The 22289-nt window shown below is 36.0% G+C and overlaps 1 protein-coding gene across 4 annotated transcripts in view; it reads left to right on the forward strand.

Moving 5' to 3' along the window:
• The window catches only part of drp2 (dystrophin related protein 2), a 168792-nt gene that overhangs the window by 41762 nt on the left and 104741 nt on the right, over window positions 1–22289 (forward strand). For 3 of the 4 annotated variants that reach the window (XM_044127912.1, XM_044127914.1, XM_044127915.1), the window contains exon 4: window positions 10279–10453. In XM_044127912.1, the coding sequence (XP_043983847.1) occupies window positions 10407–10453 (47 nt within the window). In that variant the 5' untranslated portion in view covers window positions 10279–10406. Of the gene's footprint in view, window positions 1–4519; window positions 4624–10278; window positions 10454–22289 lie in introns of those variants that run through there. The other variant, XM_044127913.1, reaches the window with a different exon arrangement.

A 22289-nucleotide genomic window follows, 5' to 3' on the forward strand; every position in this document is an offset into this window, starting at 1 on the left:
CAAATTAGGATTTATAAAGGAAATGTGCGCGGCCACGTGTGTGCGCACGGATTTATGCATCCGATTTTTTTGTGTGTCGCACTTTTCTAAATTTTTCCATACGCCAAGTTTTAGTGTGAAAACTGTGGACTCTTTTATGCATGAGGCCCCAGGTCTTTTGTTCCAGTATTCACCCTCTCAGTATTTAAACCTCTCTTCTGCCCACTCTTCTTGCTGCTTCCTCCTGTTATATCTTATTTTCCTTGATGTTATGGTTTTTGTTCTGCTCTGGCTTCCTGTGAGGTTTGTAAGTTTGTTTATTTATTTATTTATTTTCATTTAGTCAACATCTCTGGCTGTCTGGATTTGAATCCACCATCAAAACACACATTTCAATCTCTTTTTGCAGGTTTAGAGGCAGACTTTTGTTTTTTGTGCTTCTTTCTCTCCTTTATGTCTGTTTTCTTTTCTTTCAAACTTTCCCCCCATCTTTCTCTTTGTTTTTTTTTCCTTTCACTTTCATTTTTGTGTCCATTACATTTTAAATTAGCCCAAAGGAATTTCAAATAAATGGAGCATCATGGCAAAAGTCATCTTGCCCTGCTTATAAAAGTATAAGCTTGTACACACAAGTTTACACAAGTTTACACAAGTATACAAGTACGAGCTTGTATACAAAAGTCAGACCTGCACTGAGGTAGTTTATATTATAATTTTATTATAGTTTGTTCTTGTATTAGAATGGCCCAGTCAGAGTTCAAGCATGACAATTCACAAACACTCTCCAGTAAGTGAGACGGAGGTTGAGAATTAAATAAAGAACCAGTCTGTCGTTGTGTAAAGCTGCCAGACAAATATTCCTTGAAAAGCTTGTAGCTGTAGTTGCGAATCAAGACGCTTCTACAAAGCGTTGACACACCAAGGTGAAACACATACTCTGATTTATAGGGTATGTTTTTTAAGTATTTCACAGTTGACTGGATTTTTTTGCAGCTACCACTAGTATGTGTTTGTCTAACACTTCAAATCTCCACAAACTTGAAGTATGTGACAAATTGTGAAAAGGTTTGTGGACAACCTGTTTGGATTTGTACACTGAGGAATATTTTGTTCAAGGCTCCATTTCCTTTTGTTCACTTAAGCATCATTCAGCTCAGTTTTTCAAATTGAAAAAGTCCCTATTCAATGTTAAAGTTATCATCAAAGAATAAATGTTACATATCTTTGCAAATGCAAGCATAACGTGTAGGGCTGTTGTAAACAATTTTTTTTGTATTTGAGTAATCTATTAATTATTTTTATGATTAATCGAGTGATCAAATAGGATAGTTTTTTGAGAAAATAAAATATTGGTAAATATTGTCATAACAGCAGCGTTATTGATAAAATAACATATTTGTGCATCGCTAAAAATAGTTTTATTATTAGTTTAAAAAATTTAATTGTAACAATAATAGCTCACTTTGTAATTTAACCTGGACACAATTGTGCAAAAATCGGAAATTATATTCAATTTAATAATAAAGAGGCAGACTCACAAAGTCAATACTCCAGTTTTTTGTTTATGTAATCATCTTCAGTCAATTTAATAGATGAACTCTCCCGTTGCCCAACTGTTTATAGTTTTTATGTCCACCTTTGCGACCGGATTTATCTCCTTCATCACACACCAGCTATGGACCGTCACTAAGCGCTCTGCCACCCATTTGTTGCGACTGGGATGGAGGTAAATTTATTTTCCGGTAAAGCTACACTTACGCTAACCATCAGCTATAGCTTCCCGGTGTGTTTCGTCTATATCTGCATCAGTCTCTGCTCCGCATACACATACACTCTGAACCGGCCACTAGGCAGCAGCCATTTTAAGGATGCTTATTGCCCCCTGAACCTCTGAAAACTGATAAAATTAATCAATAAAATCCCCTGGGCCTAATTTGAAAACGAGATGTCATGCTGCTAACACTTAGCAGCAACTGATAGGTGGAAGTAAAAGTGTTGCGCAACATAAATAATCACTTGTCTGGAACATGGTGTGCTAAATAGTAAAACAGCATTTAACGAAGCTTTGAGGCAGACAATTTTCCTCAATAAATTTTAATAATCAAAGTACTCAAATCACTGGAGGAATTGTTACAGCTCTAATAATGTGTGTTGTTTATATCTGCAGGGTAAAATGAGAGATCTTCATGTTGGCTGCTAACTATAGAAAACAATCCTTCTTGTTGTTTTTCTTCCAGAAAAACTAGATTTGTGACTTTTACATTTCTTCTTTGAAACTTTGAACTAAATTGGATCATAAAATATGACAAAATCCACATGAAACCAACGCTGCTCATCATCTCATAGAGCAGCCAAACTCAGTGGGTGTAAAGACATCCAAAGCAGCTGAAGCAGTCAAGATGCCAAAATGGTCTCAGAAATATGAAAAGGCCTTCACTCTGTGTGGGAAAAGAATCTACAATGTTACAAGAATGCTCTGGGTGTCTGGAAAGTCTCATTTCATTTAAAGGGACACAATCGAAGTGTTGTCTGGTGTGTCCCCCCTGCTGTCCTCGCTGGACAGATTAAACTTCAATTGTTTATTTCTTTGTTTGTTTCAAAATGGGAACCCAGCCGACTCACTCACGTCCTGCCTGACGATTTTTATACGGGTTATTGAAGGCATAAGATGCAATTGATCATCTCTAGATCACTTCTTTAGGTTTGTCAACTCGGGACTGGTGAGACTGATCAGAAAATGATCGGAAGAATTTGAAAGATATCAAGAAAAGTAAAAAGAAAACTATTGGAAAAAGCCACTTTGAAAGACTACAGGAATCCTAATATTTAACAAAAATATATTTTAGGAGATCCAAATGCATGTCCATATTTTCACATACAACCTCAAAGATGCATACATTTTATAGTTTGCTTACATCAGTATGTTTTAGTGATTATCTGAGTCATTTTTAATTTGATATAGACATTGTTTTTACAGTTTTTCTTATGTTAAATATGACATATTTACATGTTCAGTCTACTGTAATTTAATCAGTTGTTACAAGGTTCACAGAGAATAATTAAAATGGAAGACAAAAAATGTCATAAGACGATGATGACAGGTAAAAATAGCTAAAACAAATACCCAAAGTCGTAAAAAATTACAAAACAATTATCCAATCCAGGACTTAACAGCGTAATTTCAAATTCTTGAATTCTACTTTTTTGAAGGAACTTAATTTAATAAAACACACATAAATCACTCAAAAAGAATCTGAGCAGAAAATAATATGTGAAGGAGTTGAGAGCAGATTTGCATCAGATTCCTTTGTTGAAAACTGTGAAATCTGTTAACTTTTACGGGATCTTTTAATGAAAACCAGACATTTCAAAGATGTTTTTAATTTTGCTTTATTGCAGTCTCAGCTGCCAGGTGTCCTTGCTCAAGCTTCTGCACTGAACACATTTAAAACTATATTTGTGAAAGGAACACATAAAAACCCCGTCAAAGCTCAAGTTGCTGTCCTGCAACTTTTAGATGCGCCTCTGCTGCACCACCTGAATAGAATAATTAGGTCATTATCTTTATAGTATCTTTTTATTATTCTGCAGCATAATACGTCCATATTCTGACTTTGACCTTTTTAAACAGACAACATTTTTCGTCTGTTTAAAAAGACACTAAGGCTAACTCTTACAGAATGTACTGATGTTATGTCTATCACCTGATATTAGAAAATACGTTTGCATCAAATAAACATGTTATGCATTAAGGAATGTTTGTATATGCAAATGGACGTGTGTGCACTGTAAAAACACAAAATCTTACCAAGGATTTTGATCTAGTTTCTAGTGCAAATACCTTTGGATACTTGAAGTAAGACAAAACTAACTTATAAGTAACTTTTCAGCAAGATGTAGGAGCTTGTTTAAGTAATTAAAAAATTAAAAACTTACAAGAAAGCATGTTTCCTTATTATAAATGAAATAATCTGCCAGTAAAATTAGTAATTATTTTTAGTGATTTTTAAGGTATTATTCACTCAAAACAAGCTACTATTTATTGCTGAAAAGTTGCTTCTAAGTTGTTACAAAAGTTGCTTCTAAGTCTATTAAGATATTCGAACTAAAAACTAAATGAAAAATGCTTAAAATTTTGTGTTTTTGCATGTATTTGTGTGCACAGACATGTATATAGTTGTAGATATGAGGCATATGTTGTAGGTTTCATGGGTTATGTCATGTTATGCTTACTATCTGTACATATTTAGTGTTTATAAAGCCTGATGAAGATCAGGTCGATGCTAGGTTAAAATCTTAGAAATGTAATTGAGTGCATGAACTTTCTTTTCAATATGAGCTTAAGTTGCATTCCCATTTCTCAGTGTGTGGGTTGAAGGACAGGCAGATGGCCTTTTCCTGTTCGTGATGAAAAATGGGGGATAACGTAGGTGTAAGCAGGAATCTGTGAGGACAGAGCGAGCTTTGACCAGGACAGAAATCTCCACTGCTTAGGTCACCCGACTCCCTCCCATGTTTGTGTCTCATTCCCCTCTTCCATATTTCTTCCAGCGCACGTCTAATACATCTTTGCATTCTCTGCCAACACTGGGTAAATAAAGACAGCTCATCTGTGGTAGTGGCACAGCAAGCGTGCTGTTTAAGGTAGGCTTTGCACACCATGAAAGAATTTGATTTATCTGCAAAGCTCTGGTAATGAGAGTAAATCGTGACTCCTTAGCTGCTTTTCAGAGGTTCAGTCTTGAGTTTTTTTCGATTAAAATCAACATGTATACACGGTGTAGCAGCTCTGTGGCTTTGATCTTCTCATACTTTATCTGCACGGTTAAACTGTCTTTTCTGTTTCTGTGAAATCCAGCAAAGCACTGCGTGCAATCTTTTATCCTCTGCAGTTCTTTTGATTTGAAATTCACACATTGTCTGGAAACTATCCTTCCAAGCTCTTTTGGGTTGAGTGGTTCAAAGAAAAGGGAAAGGAGAGAACAACAAGGAGGTTTGTGGTCGTTTCTGTCCCCAAACGAGTAATTGGACCACAAGTTGTGTCTGAACCTGCTACAAAAAATACATGAGTGAGTCGTGGCTCGAGCAGAAGCAGAATATCGTCTGTCACTTTGCGGCTTGTCAGTATCTTTGTGAGGAAAACACTGAACTTCCTCTTGACTGAGCAATGCCACATCCAATCAGGACTGTGAATAATGCATGTTTAGAGCTTGACTCATGGTTTTGAAGTTTAATGCAAGAGACAAAGTCTTGTTCTGTAAGCTGGTGAACACCTGCAATGATGCAGAGGATTTCACCAAAGAAGCAGATGGTTGAAGCATCTGCATGACACGGATCTTTTTTTATGGATGGAATTGTTGTTCCTTCGACCTTTTGTAAAGTCACAACCACAAACGCTGCTGTTTTTACTGGGAGTTTTATGTGTTAGACTTACAAAAGCAGAGGACAAATCTGAAGGAAAAACACCACATGGTTGTTAAAATAATCGGAGAAGTGTCAAATACATTTATGTTTTTTACTAACTCACATTTTGCTGCAATTAGAGCTGCACCTCTTTTTGGGCACGTCTTTTTGGGATGACATTTTTATCCCAATTATCTTTGCAAAACATTTACATCTCAGTCAGATTAAAAGAAGATTAAATGAAGAGCAATTGTGAAAAGTAGTTTTCAGTTTTGCTGCAGACTTTTAACTGGACTGGTATTATAACTGTGAAATAAGGATTTATTTCAATAATTAATTTAAAACTATGTCTGTATGTTGAAAGTCCTGCTCCAGGTTGACACTCAGTTTTTTATTTAAATGTAAAAGCAGTTTTATTTTTCAAAAGTGAGTCACTTCACATTGCTTGATTATCTCTTTGAGAGTTTGAGAGTTTAATTTTGATGCTTGCACACAAACGACCCACAAGGTGTAACATGATTTTAAAAAGTAATGTTAACTACAATCTTCTGTCTTCTTGTTCTTAAAGTGCCATATTATTAAAGGTACTTTTAATAACTCAAAGAGTAAGAAAAGTGTTAGACTAAGCAGCAAAAGTTGGTCAAAACTCATCAATGGCAAAACGTTTTAGTATTTAATAGGTAGAGGGGCGGATCTTTAAACTAAATATAAATAAATCAGTTCTTACCATTAAAAATTACATTTGCAGAGTAATTTTAGTTTTATCTGTAGGTTCTTCCCCCTGAGCTCTGGATCTCTGCAGATCCTCCAGAGTTACATTGGGTTTTTTTTTATGAACTTATCTAAATTTCTAGTCTGTTTAGGATTTGGTAGCTTTGCAGCAGTTTGCCATATTTTAATTTTTAGATGACAGATTTGGGATAAAGTTTTGTAACCTAACTATTTAAAAACTCTAATAAATTTAAAATGTGTTTTATGTGTTTTCTAAAAAAACCTCTGAGAAGTTCGCAGAACAGATGGATTTATACTGAGGTTACTCTAAACTCAGTAAAGCTAAATATGAAGAAATGTCACACTTCTTAAGATGTTGATTTACTAAAATAAGTAAAAATCATGAATTGTTTTTGTGTTTTTTTCCCGTTAAACAATTATGCACTTCTTTGCCTTTGTTTACTACATGTAACCCAGTAAAATAGATTTTTGTGGTTGTAATGTTTTGCAGGATGCTGTATTTTAGTGTAAAAATTGCACCAATCTCAGGTTGCTAGCAGAAATGTCTCGCCTTCTTCTGGGTTCACTGTAGAAACAAATCTTTTCCTCCGAACTATCTGTTGCCCTCAGGGTTTTATTTTGATGTTGGCACTGATGGGGTTGTTGACTGTCGGCGCTCACATCCCCAAAAATGGCAGATTTTTAAGGCAAACAAATAAACTGCTCTCACACTTCATTGTGTCAAACATGGCCTCTGTCGCCTCACTCCTAAACACTTTGGGAAGATAAATAAAACCTGTCAGAACCCTACACAGGTTCCAATTTGATTTCTTTTAGCGGATTGGAGCTCAAGTAAGGTCCTTAAAGTGATAACTGCATGCAGTCTCATGTGACCTCTGATTACCAGAGAAGGGAAAGAGGCAGAGAGAGGAGAAGAGTCTGTGAGGGATGTGCTGATTCATATAAGACTCGCCTACACTAACCATAGCTGTCTGAGTCTGGAAGTGGAAGAAAAAGAAGAGGAGAGATAACGGGAGACAGCAATGGGAACGAGATGGGGATGATTCATGTAAAAAAAAGAAAGAAAAAACATCCTCCAGCAGATCTGGAGTGAGGTAACGCCACAGACGAAAGAAACGGTAGAGAGAAGAATGAATGCACAGCAGAAAGGAGTGGAGGGGAGGCAAAGGAGGGTGAAGATAAAGAAAAGGGATTAGTCTGCCTTGAAAGAAAGTCTTTCCCTCATTGGGGAGCTGTAAACTCAAATGTTGACACTGCAACAAAGTTTTCTCCTCCTAATTTATGTCGGGTTCACTTTGTTGTAGACAAGTCCTCCTGAACTTGGAGGAAAAGTTTTGAAAAGAAACCAAACTAAAACGCTTTAAACCAGGAAAAAAGTCCTTGTAGATGGGAGTATGTATGATTCCTAATACGGTTCAGTATATTAAAAGAAGAAACTTGTATAAGGTTGGAAGTTTTGAACTTCGTAAAGAATAAAATACAATATAGTTTATTGATCATCAAGGGGAAATTGTTATTTGTTGTTAACCTACTCCATGTAAGGTGTTAAACAAGTGTCACCATAAGCAATATATTAAACTAAACTAAATAACATTTTTGCTTGGAATTTCGGAGGCATGTTGTCAGCAGAACAATGTTGAATCTAAACACATAACTCGGCTCCTTTAACATCTGAGCCAGCGATGTGTGTGTTATGTGTGTTATGTGTGTTATGTGTGTGTTTCTGATCTTCTTCAATCATATAAACCACTCAGACCTTTAAGATCATCACAATCAAACTTTCTAACTATTCCGAGAGTCAGAACCAAACATGGTGAAGCAGCTTTTAGTTTTTATGCTCCAACACTCTGGAATAAACTTCCTACTCACTGTAAGACTGCCCCTACCTTGAGTTTATTTAAAACAAGGTTAAAAACCTTCTTATTTGACATTGCCTATTCTTAAATGTTTGTTTTTAACTATATTCAAACTGTAATATTTTATTTTGTACATTTTTAATCTGCTTGGGCTTTAATTTACTTTCTTTCTATTAACTTCTTGTTGTTTTTAACTTGTTTTGTACAAGCACTTTGAATTGTCCTTGGCTGAAAGGTGCTATATAAATAAAGTTGCCTTGCCTTGCCTTGTTATGTGTGTGTTTTTGCAGCAGATGGATTTTTGCTGCTGTCAGGGCTATAGGCTTAGTTTTCCTGCAAACCCTCTGATAAGAACAAACTGACCAAACGTAGCCTGATCACAGTCTGTGCACGTCTGCATACAGTATGGGAGGTTTAGGTGACTGAGGGCGTATTTGGAAGCACAGCTGGTGTTCAGTCATATGTTGTGAATTGCATAAAAAATAGAGAAACCTCATACCAGGACCTGTGAACCCAGAAAGGCTCCTGCTGCCCTGAAAGCCACACATTCGAGTGTGAGTGTGTTTTCTGTTTGTGTGTTGGTACGTGTGGGCTTCTCCCTCGGTTTTTTTCCCCTCTTTGGTCCACCGAGGGGATTGCACTTCTTCATGTTGCCTTACGTACCCTCACACTCTAAAAGTCTGGAATAAAAGAAGCTTTTTGTCTGCGTTTGTTTTTTTAGAGTTTAATGGAATGGAATAATGGGATAAAACCGCTGCTGTGTCGAGATTCAGGTTGTTTCCTTTTACACACAGGACAGAGTTATTAAATATAGCTTCAATTGAGTACACCTGTGTAATAATGTTGATTCATATTTTATCAGTGTTGCTTTATGTTTCTTTCATTTGATACAGATTCATATAAGAACTTTACAATATATTACATTGCAAACATAGTAAAAATGTTTGCATTATTGTAATTAAAACAAGGGCTGCCTGGTTGTAATATATGCTTGATTCTGCACGTCAGAGAGCTATAATTACATACGGAGCTATGCAATGAACTAGAACATTCTTGAATTGTTCATTTATTTCAACTCCTTTTTATGAAATGACAGCATTTAAAATCAGAATGTCACAGGAGACCAATAAAAATATTGTTAAAGCAGAATTGTGAGTTTATTTTGATTTCCTTGCATGTTTGAAGTCTGATTTTAGTAAAACGTTTTGATTGTTCTCCCATAAGCTTCTCACCACAGTTTGCTGGTGACTTGTGGCCTATGTCCCCTGACAGAACAGCTGTAAATAAGTCTGGTTTTAGGCTGCTTTGTTCAAACACCTTTTCAGTTCTACCCACAAATGTTCTATGTTACCGACATCAGGGTTTTGTGACAGCCACACCAACAGTTTAAAGGTTTTTTTGTCCTTAAATCACTTTGCAACCAGTTTGACTGTACATACAGGCTAATTTTTTTATTTGAAAGACACAATTTTGTCCAAGGTTAAGTTTGGGGGATGTGGGAATTTGGATCATTTCATATATTATTTCAAAATGAACTGATAAAGAACCTGTTATGCAAAGTTCACATTTGATCCATTTACTGCTTCTAAAAACTGCTCAAGTGCCTAAAAAAGTACAAACCCAGTCCCGTTACCTAGCAACCCCTAGCCAAGCCCAGCCCTGTTACCTAGCAACCCAAGTTGAGCTCCAGCACGTTTGGTCAGCTGTTTTTACTGCTGGATGCGCTGTACAATTGCTGCTGGAAAAGACAACTGTTTTGTTGTTGACTTGCTATCAGAAACTACGTATTGCTTTCTTGTTGGTTGTTCAGGAGCCTCCACTTCTGCTTTTCAAACATGTACAATTGTATAATTGTACATCTGTTTGCAGCCATTTTCACATGTGAGCGTAAATGTTGAGTTGGGGATGTGGCCAGCAGCAAATTATTTAGATTTAAAGTGAAAAGACACTTTAAAACAGCTCATCCTGAACCAACCAGACTAAAATCTCATTATCTAGGAATTATTTTATGCAAAAAAACGCAAAGAACACAATTTTTATTGCCCATTGAAGCATAATAGGTTTCCTTTAAGACTTCAAGACAAAATTCTTCATGGACACTGAATACGGGTCAGAACTGTGGCACCACTGACTTCAGAGAAAAGGTTGTGGGGCAAAAATGTGGGACATGATCTCCATTTGTGGGAAGGTCAAAGGATCGAAGTGCTGGTCAAGCCTGTGCTGTTTTATGTTCCCTACCGCGTCTCCATGTAATAATCAGAGAGATCGTCCTGTAACAAACACACATTGTGTTCCTCTGTTTGTGTAGCTGCGGGGCGGCCCTCGTGGCCGGGATGCCGGTGTGTGCCGTGCCAGTCCACTGTGGACGGTGAGGGGTCAGAGGAGGCGACCGAGTGCCGGAGACTGAGAGGAAGCAGTTCCCACCAAACAGGAGAGATGAACCTCTGCTGGAATGAGATCAAACGCAAGTCCCACAACATTCGGTAAGAGGAAAAAGAAGGATATTTTCTCTGCTTTGGCTACATAGTCTCTATTTTCATCTGCGCTACAGCTCTTGACTTAGAAATCTGAAACAATTTTTAACAACTTCTTTATTTGTAAGATTCATTGGGAGGATAAACCAGCAAGTCCACCAGGGTGGGCAACTCCAGGCCTGGAGGGCCGGTTCTCCTGCAACTTTTAGATGTGTCTCTACTTCAACACACCTCAGTCAAATAGTGAGGTCATTAGCAGGACTCTGGAGAACCTGACTGCACTGAGGAGGTGATTCAGCTGTTGGATTCAGGTGTGTTGGACCAGGGAGACTCTAAGAGTTGCAGGACACCGGCCCTCAAGGACCAGGTGGGCCCACCAGGACCAGGTGGGCCCACCCCTGAAGTACACACATGATTTTAGCACAAACTGCTTTGCAGAACTTTAAGCACAACTTGCTTTTGATGAAAGACGTCTAAGTAAAGTAGATGCAACTAAAATTTGTAATTAGACACATAAAACATCTTTAGAAGCCACTGCAAAAAGTTAATACATGAAGAAGACTAAATAAAATGAGAACTTATAACTATGGTGTAACATAAATTAATGCTTCAATGCAAACATTTCTCAGTTTGGGTGTTTTGGCTCAACGTTCCTATTATGAAAGATGTTACAGACGTAAAAGTGTTGTGCTCAAAGATATTCAGCTTAGTGCATTCATGAGACATTTCTGTGAAATCTGAACCATGGCTGGACGATATGCTGAAAAACGTTTCACAATATGAGCTTGTCACATCAGTCGATATCAATAATGATTGTTTATTTTTTAAATTTAAATATCTGAAATGCTGCTAAACTGCTGCTGTGACATTTCCTGTTTTATCCACAGTTTTCACTCCACACTGCTGTTTATTTTTTAGCAGTTATGATGCACAGTGGTGGAAACTGAAACTGCTCATGCGCAACTTACTCCACAGGTTGTTGCTAGGTAACCAAAGAATGAATTAGTTGCTAGGTAACCAAAGAGTGAGTGAGTCAGTTGCTGCCACTAACCTTTTCTATCTGGCCGTAAGAGGGTGAGCAGCTAAAATCTTTTTTTTTTCGCCTTCATCTCCCAGAATATTGAATATTAAACGTTCTATCAGAGATATTATCTATTGATATTGATCATGTGTCTAATATTGTTATGTTGTTATTGATTAAAAAACTGTGACGTATGTCTTCAATTTACAAACGTGTTGTTGCTGTTCAGTCAAGTTGTGCTCAAACAAAATCAGATTTATATATGCAGAGTTAAACATAAAACAGGACTAACAGTTGAATCTGGTTTACAAATTAAACGCCTTGAAGTTATTATTACCTGAAACGAGGTGCAACGCTATTTAGCAGACGACATGTGAACTGAATTTTGAGTCAGCTTGTGTAAATCTTGAACTTGCTCAACACTTTTTGAAGCTGAACAGAGTCAGCTGAGCTACAGTACCATGCAAAAGAAGTCAACCTTCTTAAATATTTTTGCTTTTCTCACATTTTTAACAATAACTTTCTATATAGGGCTGCTTCTTGGAGTGAATGAGTAGTTAACAGGTCATCCCATCTGAGCTGTGGGTCCTTGCAACTCCTCCAGAGTTTTCTGATTATTACTCTCCATGTCCATGTGTTAACAGGTTTTAAACTGTGTCTTACTCAGTGCAGTTGTACCGAGTTTTGAGATGTCTAAAACTGGGAATGTTGCTGTAGAGCTGAACACGACTTTAAATGTCGTCACAATCTGTGACCTGTCTGCTGTGTTTCCTGGTCTTCATGAAGCTGTTGGTTCTCTATCAAACAAGGAATTACACTCAAGTGTACTCTTCACTAAGTAGTTCAGTTTTAAAGGCAATGAGGAGGACTGGATTTTATTAAGAGGTGGCAACGAATACAAATGGACAACAAGCTTAGCTGACTTTTCTGTTCTGTCAAATAAAATCACTACAAAATACATGGAATTCAGATCTGGCTTACAGAATTAATTTTCTATTTTCTCTTAAAGAATTTTATTATTATGCTTCCTTTCTACTCATTCAGACTCGGCAAGGCTGGGTTTTTGAATTTACAAAGAATTTAATTTTCTGCCAGCAGTCAAAGCCTGAGATAGGCGATAGTTTTCAGAACAAGCTTTCAGAACTACATGACATCTGTGCCAGCCATCTGAGCTCTGGCATTTAAGTGTTTACAGCCCAGAGTGGGATGACACCGAGTGTGTGGGTGCCCTCATGTACCCAGTGCATCCAACTTTGTGCCACTTTGACATCTGCACTTCCCACATGCTGAGCACTTGCACAATACATTGAAACCATTAACATGGCCTTTTCAACCTCCTGCTGGTGCTGGTAACATTAAATAACATGTCGTCCTCTGCATCTGGTGACAACTTTAAACTGTCAGATGATCCAACAACTGTCAGATAATATATTTGCTGCTATGTATAACAGTACATGTAGGACACTCAACTATAAATGTGCTCTGATCAGAAAACACCAAATTGAATCTTCCTTTTGTTAATTTGGATGAATAAAAGATCCAGTTTGTCTTCATGTTCAGGTTTTAAGAAAATAACTGAATGTTACGGGTCATTTGGATCTGTTCATAACTCCATCCATTTTGACAAAAATCTCAGTACCATCTAAAGAAAGCAACACCATAGCATGATGCTGCCACGCCGTGTTTCACTGTACATGTGGCGTTCTTTTGATGATTTTGATCATTTATGTGCTGAACTTAAATTTTTTATGAATGCACTTTTATCTTGTTTTATTAAGACTTTGTAGTCCAGATATATGGAGATTACAGCAGATTGTAGGAAATAGTCAGTACACTTCAAAAACACCAGATCTTACCAAGTACTAATCTAGTTTTTAATGCAAATGTCTTAGAACGTTTGAAATTAGACAAAACTAGCTGACAAGTTACTTTTCAGCAAGCTGTATGAGTTTGTTTTAAGTAAATAATTCCTGGATAAAAAAGTACCTGTTCCACTGGGAAACTATTTCACTTTGAACATGGCAAAAATGACTGCTTATAAGTGATATAATCTTTTTCATCATAAGAAATTATGTACTTGAACCGAGCTCCAATATCTTGTTGAAAATTCACTTGTAAGTTGGTTTTGTTGTATTTCAAGTGTACTGAGATATTTGCACTATAGACTAGACCAAATATAAGATCTGGTGTTTTGCAGTGTATTGTTGGTAATAATGTAGCTCCTTAACTGTTGCCTCTGTGGCCAGTTTCAGTCTTGTCTTTTCAGTAATTTCGTGGAAATATTTAGCGTCTGTAATGTCCCTGCTGTCCCATCTTTTACTGAAATTGCTTTTCTCCTGTGCTTCAGTAGTTCAGGATGTACACACTAATGCAGCCAGAAAATTTCAGCCAACATGTCTACAAGCTGCATAGTGATGTGCAACGTTTATGTATTTTTTTTTTTTACCGCATGTTTTACAACAAGCAGCCTTTTTAGATGCCTCCATTGTGTTTAGCCAATTAAAAAAAAAGACATTTCTGAACTAATAATGTGCCGTCACACAATAATGCATTCTTCACTTCTGCTTGAAGTCATATTAATTATTGATATAATATGGGTAAATGCTGCTTCTAGACTCGAGAGGTTTATCAGAGCAAAACAATTACAACGGGTTCATGTAATTCTTCAATGCTTAATTAGAAAACATCCAGGCTTGCTGTTTCTTTAATTTTGCTGGCATCCTGTTTAGACTATTGCCCCCTTAATTGCTTGTTTGACCCTGATGTTGCTGAAAAGTTTGTGAGGGGAAGGATAGTTGTGAAATTGGGTAAGACAGTTTACCCTTCAGTCCTGCATAATGAGATCACTTTTCCTGGCCTGCAGTTGCTGTTTACATCCAAGCTCCACTCTGGCTGCATCAGGCTGAGCGAGAAAGATCGGGGAATACAGAAGGACGTTAACATAAGGGGTAAAGGAAGAAGGAGAGGAGAAACTGACAGGTGATATTAAATCATCACACAGGAGAGATGTAGGGAATGGAGAAGGGCAGGATGAAATGGGAATGAATGAGGAGAAGCTGTCTAACCTTGAGGCTGAGAGCTGTCCAGTGGAAGCGTCTGCCTGCATTTGATGTCCGCTGCTTGAGATGTACAGACAACTGGTTTTACAATGGCCTGTCTCGCTCTGACTGACAGTTCACTGAAGCTTTGTTACAATAAAATTCAAAGCTTCTGTCCATCCTTTCAAACGGCGTCCCTAAGGCTATGTCTTCATATGGTTTGAATGGAAGAAATTAAAATTTGTGCTGCTGGATTTTACTATAGCGACATTTGAATATTGTGCCAACAGCTGTGTGAAACTTTAAAGCTGCAGTATGTAACTTTTATAAAAAATGTAGTTTTGAATATTTGTTGAAACTGTCACCATATTGTGACAGTATTGTATGAGTCTGTGAAAAAAGCAAGCTTTACTGCCTTCTTCCAGTGCTAACTAAAAACAACCAATCAGAGCCAAGGGGCGGGTCTAAGCACTGCCAATCATTCCCATTTTCATGCTGCTCCTGTCATCCCCTTTTTCTTTGCTACAGTACAACCAATGATGGTGGATAAGAAGATTTTCTGTATTGATGAATTGTTTCTCTGCTGTTAGCACATTTAGCAGCATGTTCACCTGGTTGATTGACATCACTAAGACCCTCCTTCTGGCTCTGATTGGTTGTTTTTGATTGTGAACGGTGCATTACTACAGACAGGAATAATGTCTGAAGAGAGAGATCAATCATTTCACAGATTATCTGTCTTATGTTATACTGTCATGACATGGTGACAGTTTTAACAAATATATAAAAAACATATTTTTTAAAAGTTACAAACTGCAGCTATAATTAGGCACACATGCTATGAGCTAAATGCTAACCTGGCTTTGTAAGAGCTTTAATAGTGAAGTTATTAACACGCTGTAATTTTTTAAAATAAGGGAAACAATGGTTAATTATTGTTTTCTTGGACATTATTGTGTTAAGTGAAGTAGTACACAGCAATATTTGATGACATTCAGCTGTTTTTTTAAGAACTATTTAGTCAGTTTTACTGTATTTTAACATTTCGCTCAATAGTTTACCCTTAGTACACGGAAATTCATTGATATAGTTTTTAAAGTACAGCTATCTCCACATTGACGCGTGTGTCTTGTTCTTACTGGATCTCTGTGATGCATTTAATTTCTCCCAATATGCAGACTGATTTGGGATTGCTGTCTGGACTGTGATCAGTCCAGACCTACTTTGGCCTTTATAAACCAAACATTAATCACATGCGGGGTTCCTCAGGGCTCCATTTCCAGGACACTTTTATTTAATATCTAAAAAGCTCACTCTAATATTATTATATATGTGTTGAAATGTTAGACACATCAGTCTTTGTTCCTGTCTAAATTTCACTCCAGCTGCTGTTTGAAGAAAGCCAATTGTTTTCCTCCACACTGCACCAGTAAAGCAAGGATCAACCTGTTGTCACATATAAGACACAGTGTGGTGTTTTTTCATGTGCTGCTGGGTTTTAGTTTTCTACCTTCAGACAGATTTCCCATGTAGTACATTTGATTCTGTGTCGGGCATGAAGAAAACCGTATCAGGCATTGTTAGAGCTCACGCTGTGCCACACGGTGACATGGCTGTTGTTTTGCTCTACAGGGAATGGACACGGCGCCCGGTGTGGGTAGCTCAGTCGCATGCTTTGAATTGTTTAGCTCCGTGTCTCAGATGGCTGCAGAGAGCCAACCGCCCACGCTTGGCATCCATCTGAGGGCAAACAATGACCTCTGAGTTTGTTTTTATCTCCGTCTGCTCTTGTCATTATCTCAATGTTCTTGTTTCTACTCACAGCTGCACACCCTCCTCGTTTAAAGTTGCTTTAGCTGCCATCTCAGCCTTGTTTTCTTTTACCTCTTCTGCTGTTGTGGTAATTTCACCCATCCGTTTTTCCTCCGTACAACACCATATAGAAAGTAGGTGACATGCCCTGTGGTGATATTTTGCCCCGTTTTTTCTTTTTCCCTCAGGAAAACAGCTGCACAATGCCTGCAGGACTCACTGAGCCCCAGTTACATGTTAATCCTAATTATATTATTCAAGGTCAAGGGTTTAAACCTACTTCTTCTACAATAGATAGGCAGTTTTCTGCTTTCTCTGCTGTCTGAGATTAACTTTAGGACTTTATTTTTGTGTTTCTAACAAAGCATAAAAAGCCACTTTATTCTTTTTTATCTACTGACCGTCAGAAGTTTGCTTAAACTCTCCATGGCCCCTAAATGTATTAACTTCAGGACGTTAATTATTAATTTTTACCATTCTTTATCATTCAACATAAAAGTTAGTTCATTTATGTAAAAACAAGTAATGACTGAACAAGTCAGAATTTATTGTTCCCTCACTTTGACCCACATATCTTAAATACACATTTAGGTTCATAATGTAAAGAGTACTACTACCTTACTGTAACAATAAATACTTTAATGTTACAATAAATACTTTACTGTAACAATAAATACTTTAATGTTACAATAAATACTTTACTGCAACAATAACTATTTACTGTTACAATAAATACTTTACTGTAACAATAAATACTTTACTGTAACAATACATATTTACTGTAACAATAAATACTTTAATGTTACAATAAATGCTTTACTGTTACAATAAATACTTACTGTAACTATAAATATTTACTGTCACAATAAATATTTACTGTAACAATAAATATTTACCGTCACAATAAATATTTACTGTAACAATAAATATTTACTGTCACAATAAATACTTTACTGTAACAATACATATTTACTGTAACAATAAATACTTTAATGTTACAATAAATACTTTACTGTAACTATAAATATTTACTGTCACAATAAATATTTACTGTAACAATAAATATTTACCGTCACAATAAATATTTACTGTAACAATAAATATTTACTGTCACAATAAATATTTACTGTAACAATAAAAATTTACCGTAACAATAAATATTTACTGTAACAATAAATATTTACTGTCACAATAAATATTTACTGTAACAATAAATATTTACTGCAACAATACATATTTACTGTAACAATAAATACTTTAATGTTACAATAAATACTTTACTGTCACAATAAATATTTACTGTAACAGTACATATTTACTGTTACAATAAATACTTTACTGTAACAATAAATACTTTACTGTAACTATAAATATTTACTGTAACAATAAATACTTTAATGTTACAATAAATACTTTACTGTTACAATAAATACTTACTGTAACAATAAATATTTACTGTCACAATAAATATTTACTGTAACAATAAATATTTACTGTAACAATAAATATTTACTGTCACAATAAATATTTACTGTAACAATAAATATTTACCGTCACAATAAATATTTACTGTAACAATAAATATTTACTGTCACAATAAATATTTACTGTAACAATAAAAATTTACCGTAACAATAAATATTTACTGTCACAATAAATATTTACTGCAACAATACATATTTACTGTAACAATAAATACTTTACTGTAACAATAAATACTTTACTGTAACAATAAATATTTACTGTTACAATAAATACTTTACTGTAACAATAAATACTTTACTGTAACAATAAATATTTACTGCAACAATACATATTTACTGTAACAATAAATACTTTAATGTTACAATAAATACTTTACTGTAACAATAAATATTTACTGCAACAATACATATTTACTGTTACAATAAATACTTTACTGTAACAATAAATACTTTACTGTAACAATAAATATTTACTGTTACAATAAATACTTTACTGTAACAATAAATACTTTACTGTAACAATAAATATTTACTGCAACAATACATATTTACTGTAACAATAAATACTTTAATGTTACAATAAATACTTTACTGTAACAATAAATATTTACTGTCACAATAAATATTTACTGTAACAATAAATATTTACTGTAACAATAAATATTTACTGTCACAATAAATATTTACCGTAACAATAAATATTTACTGTCACAATAAAAATTTACTGTAACAATAAATATTTACTGTCACAATAAATATTTACTGTAACAATAAATATGTATTAGGGGTTATTAGGGGTTGAGGAAGGAGGCAATCCACAAGCTTAATGTCGTTTTTATTATATTTTATCAACATGTGGATGGAACGGCCACAAAACCTTAGCATGGTGCTACCACCACCGTGCTTCAAAGTTTTAGTGTTTCAATAGTTAAATACCAAAGTTTGGTGACTCTGAGGTTGACGTCTGTCGTTGTTCAATTGGATCAATTTAGTTCCAATTGAAGGAATTTAGCAATTTTGCTTCAACTGATCGTCTATAATCAATTCATTAAAGATCAATTTAGTGGCCTGCAATAAAGTAACGTCCATATATCCATGCATCCATCCGTCCATCCATCCGTTCGTCCATCCATTCGTCCGTCCAGCTATCCATCCATGGTGTTGCCTATTCTTATTCATAATCAGTAAATATAAACTGAAAAAGTTTTTGTAAATCTTTACTTCATTACAAAGATTTATTATTATTGGTGTCACTTGTCTGGGTTTGGATATTAAAATCATTATTTACATTTTTACCATAAGTTATTTTCTCTTATATCTGGAGTCGGTTCTGTTTGTTTCTCTTTTGATCCGGCTTGGACTTCATGCGACTCACAGAAAATACGAAGAAACCCTGGAATAAAGACGTGCAGAGAAGAAACCCACTTCTTTCAGGGCTGCAGGCCTGACAGAACAAGTCTTGTTATACATAAATGATACAACAAACCACTGGGGAATCAGGAACCCCATGAATAATTTGATAAATTACCTCTTTGCTTGTAGGTGTGTGTGTGTGCGTTTGCCTTTGTGTGTGTTTGAAATTAAACAAAAGTAGGAGAGCAGTGAGCTGTGTCTGCTTACCAGCCATCATCTGCTTCACAGTCGGAGCCTGGACAGATTAGAAACAATGTTGGGTTTTCTGGATGGCTACACTGTTTGACTAACTGGAAATAATAATCGGGATTTTAACACACACTGTACCATCACATGCTGAAGAGTTTATATGACTCAAATTAAACCCTCAAACCAGAGAAAACATTGTTCTGTTCAGTGATGTGCAGCGAGGTTCATGACTGGTGAGGCAAAACTCTAGAGTCAGATGTGCAAATTCAAAAACTTATATTTTAGTTTTACCTGGTTAAAGCTTTCAATTATGCTTTAATTGATAATGCAGCAAAATGAAAATAAGAGAATATTTAACCTTAGGTCACATATAATTTCTTAAAATTTGGCTACTCTACCACCTGTGGAGTTAAGTGAAGCTTTATGATGTTATTGTAGCGTAATTTTATTTACATAATCTATCCACTTTTAACTTATGAAATATCTTTAAAAAATGATCCGTCTACGACTGAACTATATTCTACTTCTTTCACTTCTTCATTCTTCTTCCTCTGACAAGCTTACCAAGTCATCTATAATGAATGAATATTGGGAAAAACTGAAATTTGTTCTGCAGAAACCCTCCAAGGCTGCGTTCACCCATGGGATGCAGCAGAAACAGGGACTCCCTCAGTCTGTGTTTCTGTCAGGATCTGATAGATGAACCACGAGGAGGAATACTGCACTGCTACAAAAGCCCCCCACTCTCTGATGCTCGTAAACGGGTTGGAGCACGGTCGCCTCTATCCACAAACAAACAGTCACAAACCCAATAAAAAGGGACCACTGCCTCTGAAATACACAAACTACATCTCTGTTTTTCCTTCAGCATGCAAAACATGAACCACTCGGCTTTACTTCTGTTTCCTTGGATTTCTTTGTCATCTTTTGGTTCTTCTATCATCCTTTTGTGCCTACAGCCACCACTCCATCTCTGCTTCTGTGTCGTGTAACATAAAAGAAAAATAAAAAGTCACTTCCTTCCTGGTATGCATCTGTGTAGAACTGCTGTTTTCTCTGTGTGTGGAGCAAGGGTGTAACTTTGTGTTGTAAGTTGGTGGAGACGAGGAGGAGCCGCCCCGTGGGGGGGTGCATCCACAGTTACTGGAAGGCCTTTTCTTTTTTAGTGCTAAGAATAAAGCCAAAGCTTACATGTGAATGCCATGCAGTCTTATTCAATAAATTAGAACATCCTGAACAGGCTTCTCAGATTAATAGCACCTTTCAAAAATAACCTTTTGGCAGGTATTTAACATACTACGAAATATAATCTAATTAATTTATATAATGTCTTTCAGTTGGGATGGAGCTGCTGACGAAGGAACTTCTCAGTCGTATTCTCATTTATGGAATCATCCTGTATTTGCTGAATGCTTGCCTACAGTTGAAAACAGCTTCACAATTCAGAAATGTTTTTTTTGTGAAGAATTATCACATAGTTGTCTTTTATTGTCTGATTTTATCAAGGTAGAATCGGCAGTTTTGAGGCAGTTCACCAAAATCCCGGACGATTTTGAAATTCCCCCCGGACATTTTTTTAGGTCTGAAAAGTAGGACATGTCCGGGAAAAAGAGGACGTCTGGTCACCCTTATATATATACATAACACCACCGATATTCCTTCAAAGCAACAACGCATGTGGCGCACTGCTGCACACAGTAAGTCACGTGATGTCCAATCCACTAAATCACTGAGAGGACTTGCCATTTACGTTTTTAAAAGCATTTACTGGTTGTTAATGCTTTGAATACAGCGTGCAGCTGCTGAGTTACTGTCCACACATAGATGCAGACACATAAAGAAAAAAAGGGGCAGGAAATATTGGTGGGGACATGCCCACACCACTCCTTCAGGAAGTTGTGCCTATGGTGTGGAGTGATATCGAACAGGACTTTCATTCATGTCTTATATAACAGTGCGGTGTGTGGAATGGCTTTCTGCAGAAACACTTCGGATCAGATTGTTTAATGTACATCATGCAGAGACCCGTGAAAGCGACTGACGTTCGGTACCAACAATCATCAGACTGATTCACACCGTTCATTATGAATGTTGGTTAATTATAGCAATGAGTCACTCAGATGAGTCACTTTTTAGCCCTGGGATTTTTCAGAAGCACACTTAGAAGACTGTTCCTGTTAAGGCTTAATTTGTGTTTTAAAGACTACATTTCTCATATTTTAAGTATTTCTAATTATTATAAAATCTTTGCTTACCCAAGTTTGCCGCGGGTTAAATATTACGAGGCATTCTTCTAATAAATACAACGCATAAACAAGTTTATTTACAGCCAAGCCAGCATCCATTACTGCCCTTTGTCTTCATAAAAAAATGGTTACAGTAATTAATTTCCCTTTAGCTGCACTTATTTAGACTTGAAAAGCATTTCCGCTGTCTAGTCGGTTCTTCTCCCATAAGATGCTGCTTTAAAAACTGCATCATTGAGGATGAATCCTGTTTTAATTGACAGGCTTTTTAGCCCTGGGATTTTTGTTTATAGCTGCAATTTCACTTAAACTCACAAATGCAAATATTTATTAGGGTAACTTAAAGTTTTACCCAAATATTAGAATAGAATCAAATTATTTTATTTTTATTGTACAAGAAATTACGACTAATTTCAAAAATAGCAGCTCTTGAAGGCAGTGAAAAATAAATAAATAAGTATATAAAGTATAGTAAAAACAAATAGAAACAACCGGAATGTTATGTTCAAGATAATAGAAATATTGCTCTTAAAATGTATTAATATGATTCGGGTTTATCTCTTGGGAAGAAGCTACTTTTTCAGCTTCTTAATTAAATTAAATCATTATCTAAAAATCATACAGTTAATTCAATAAGTTTTT

The sequence above is a fragment of the Gambusia affinis genome, linkage group LG09 (assembly GCF_019740435.1).
Source record: "Gambusia affinis linkage group LG09, SWU_Gaff_1.0, whole genome shotgun sequence".
Lineage (NCBI taxonomy): Eukaryota > Metazoa > Chordata > Actinopteri > Cyprinodontiformes > Poeciliidae > Gambusia > Gambusia affinis.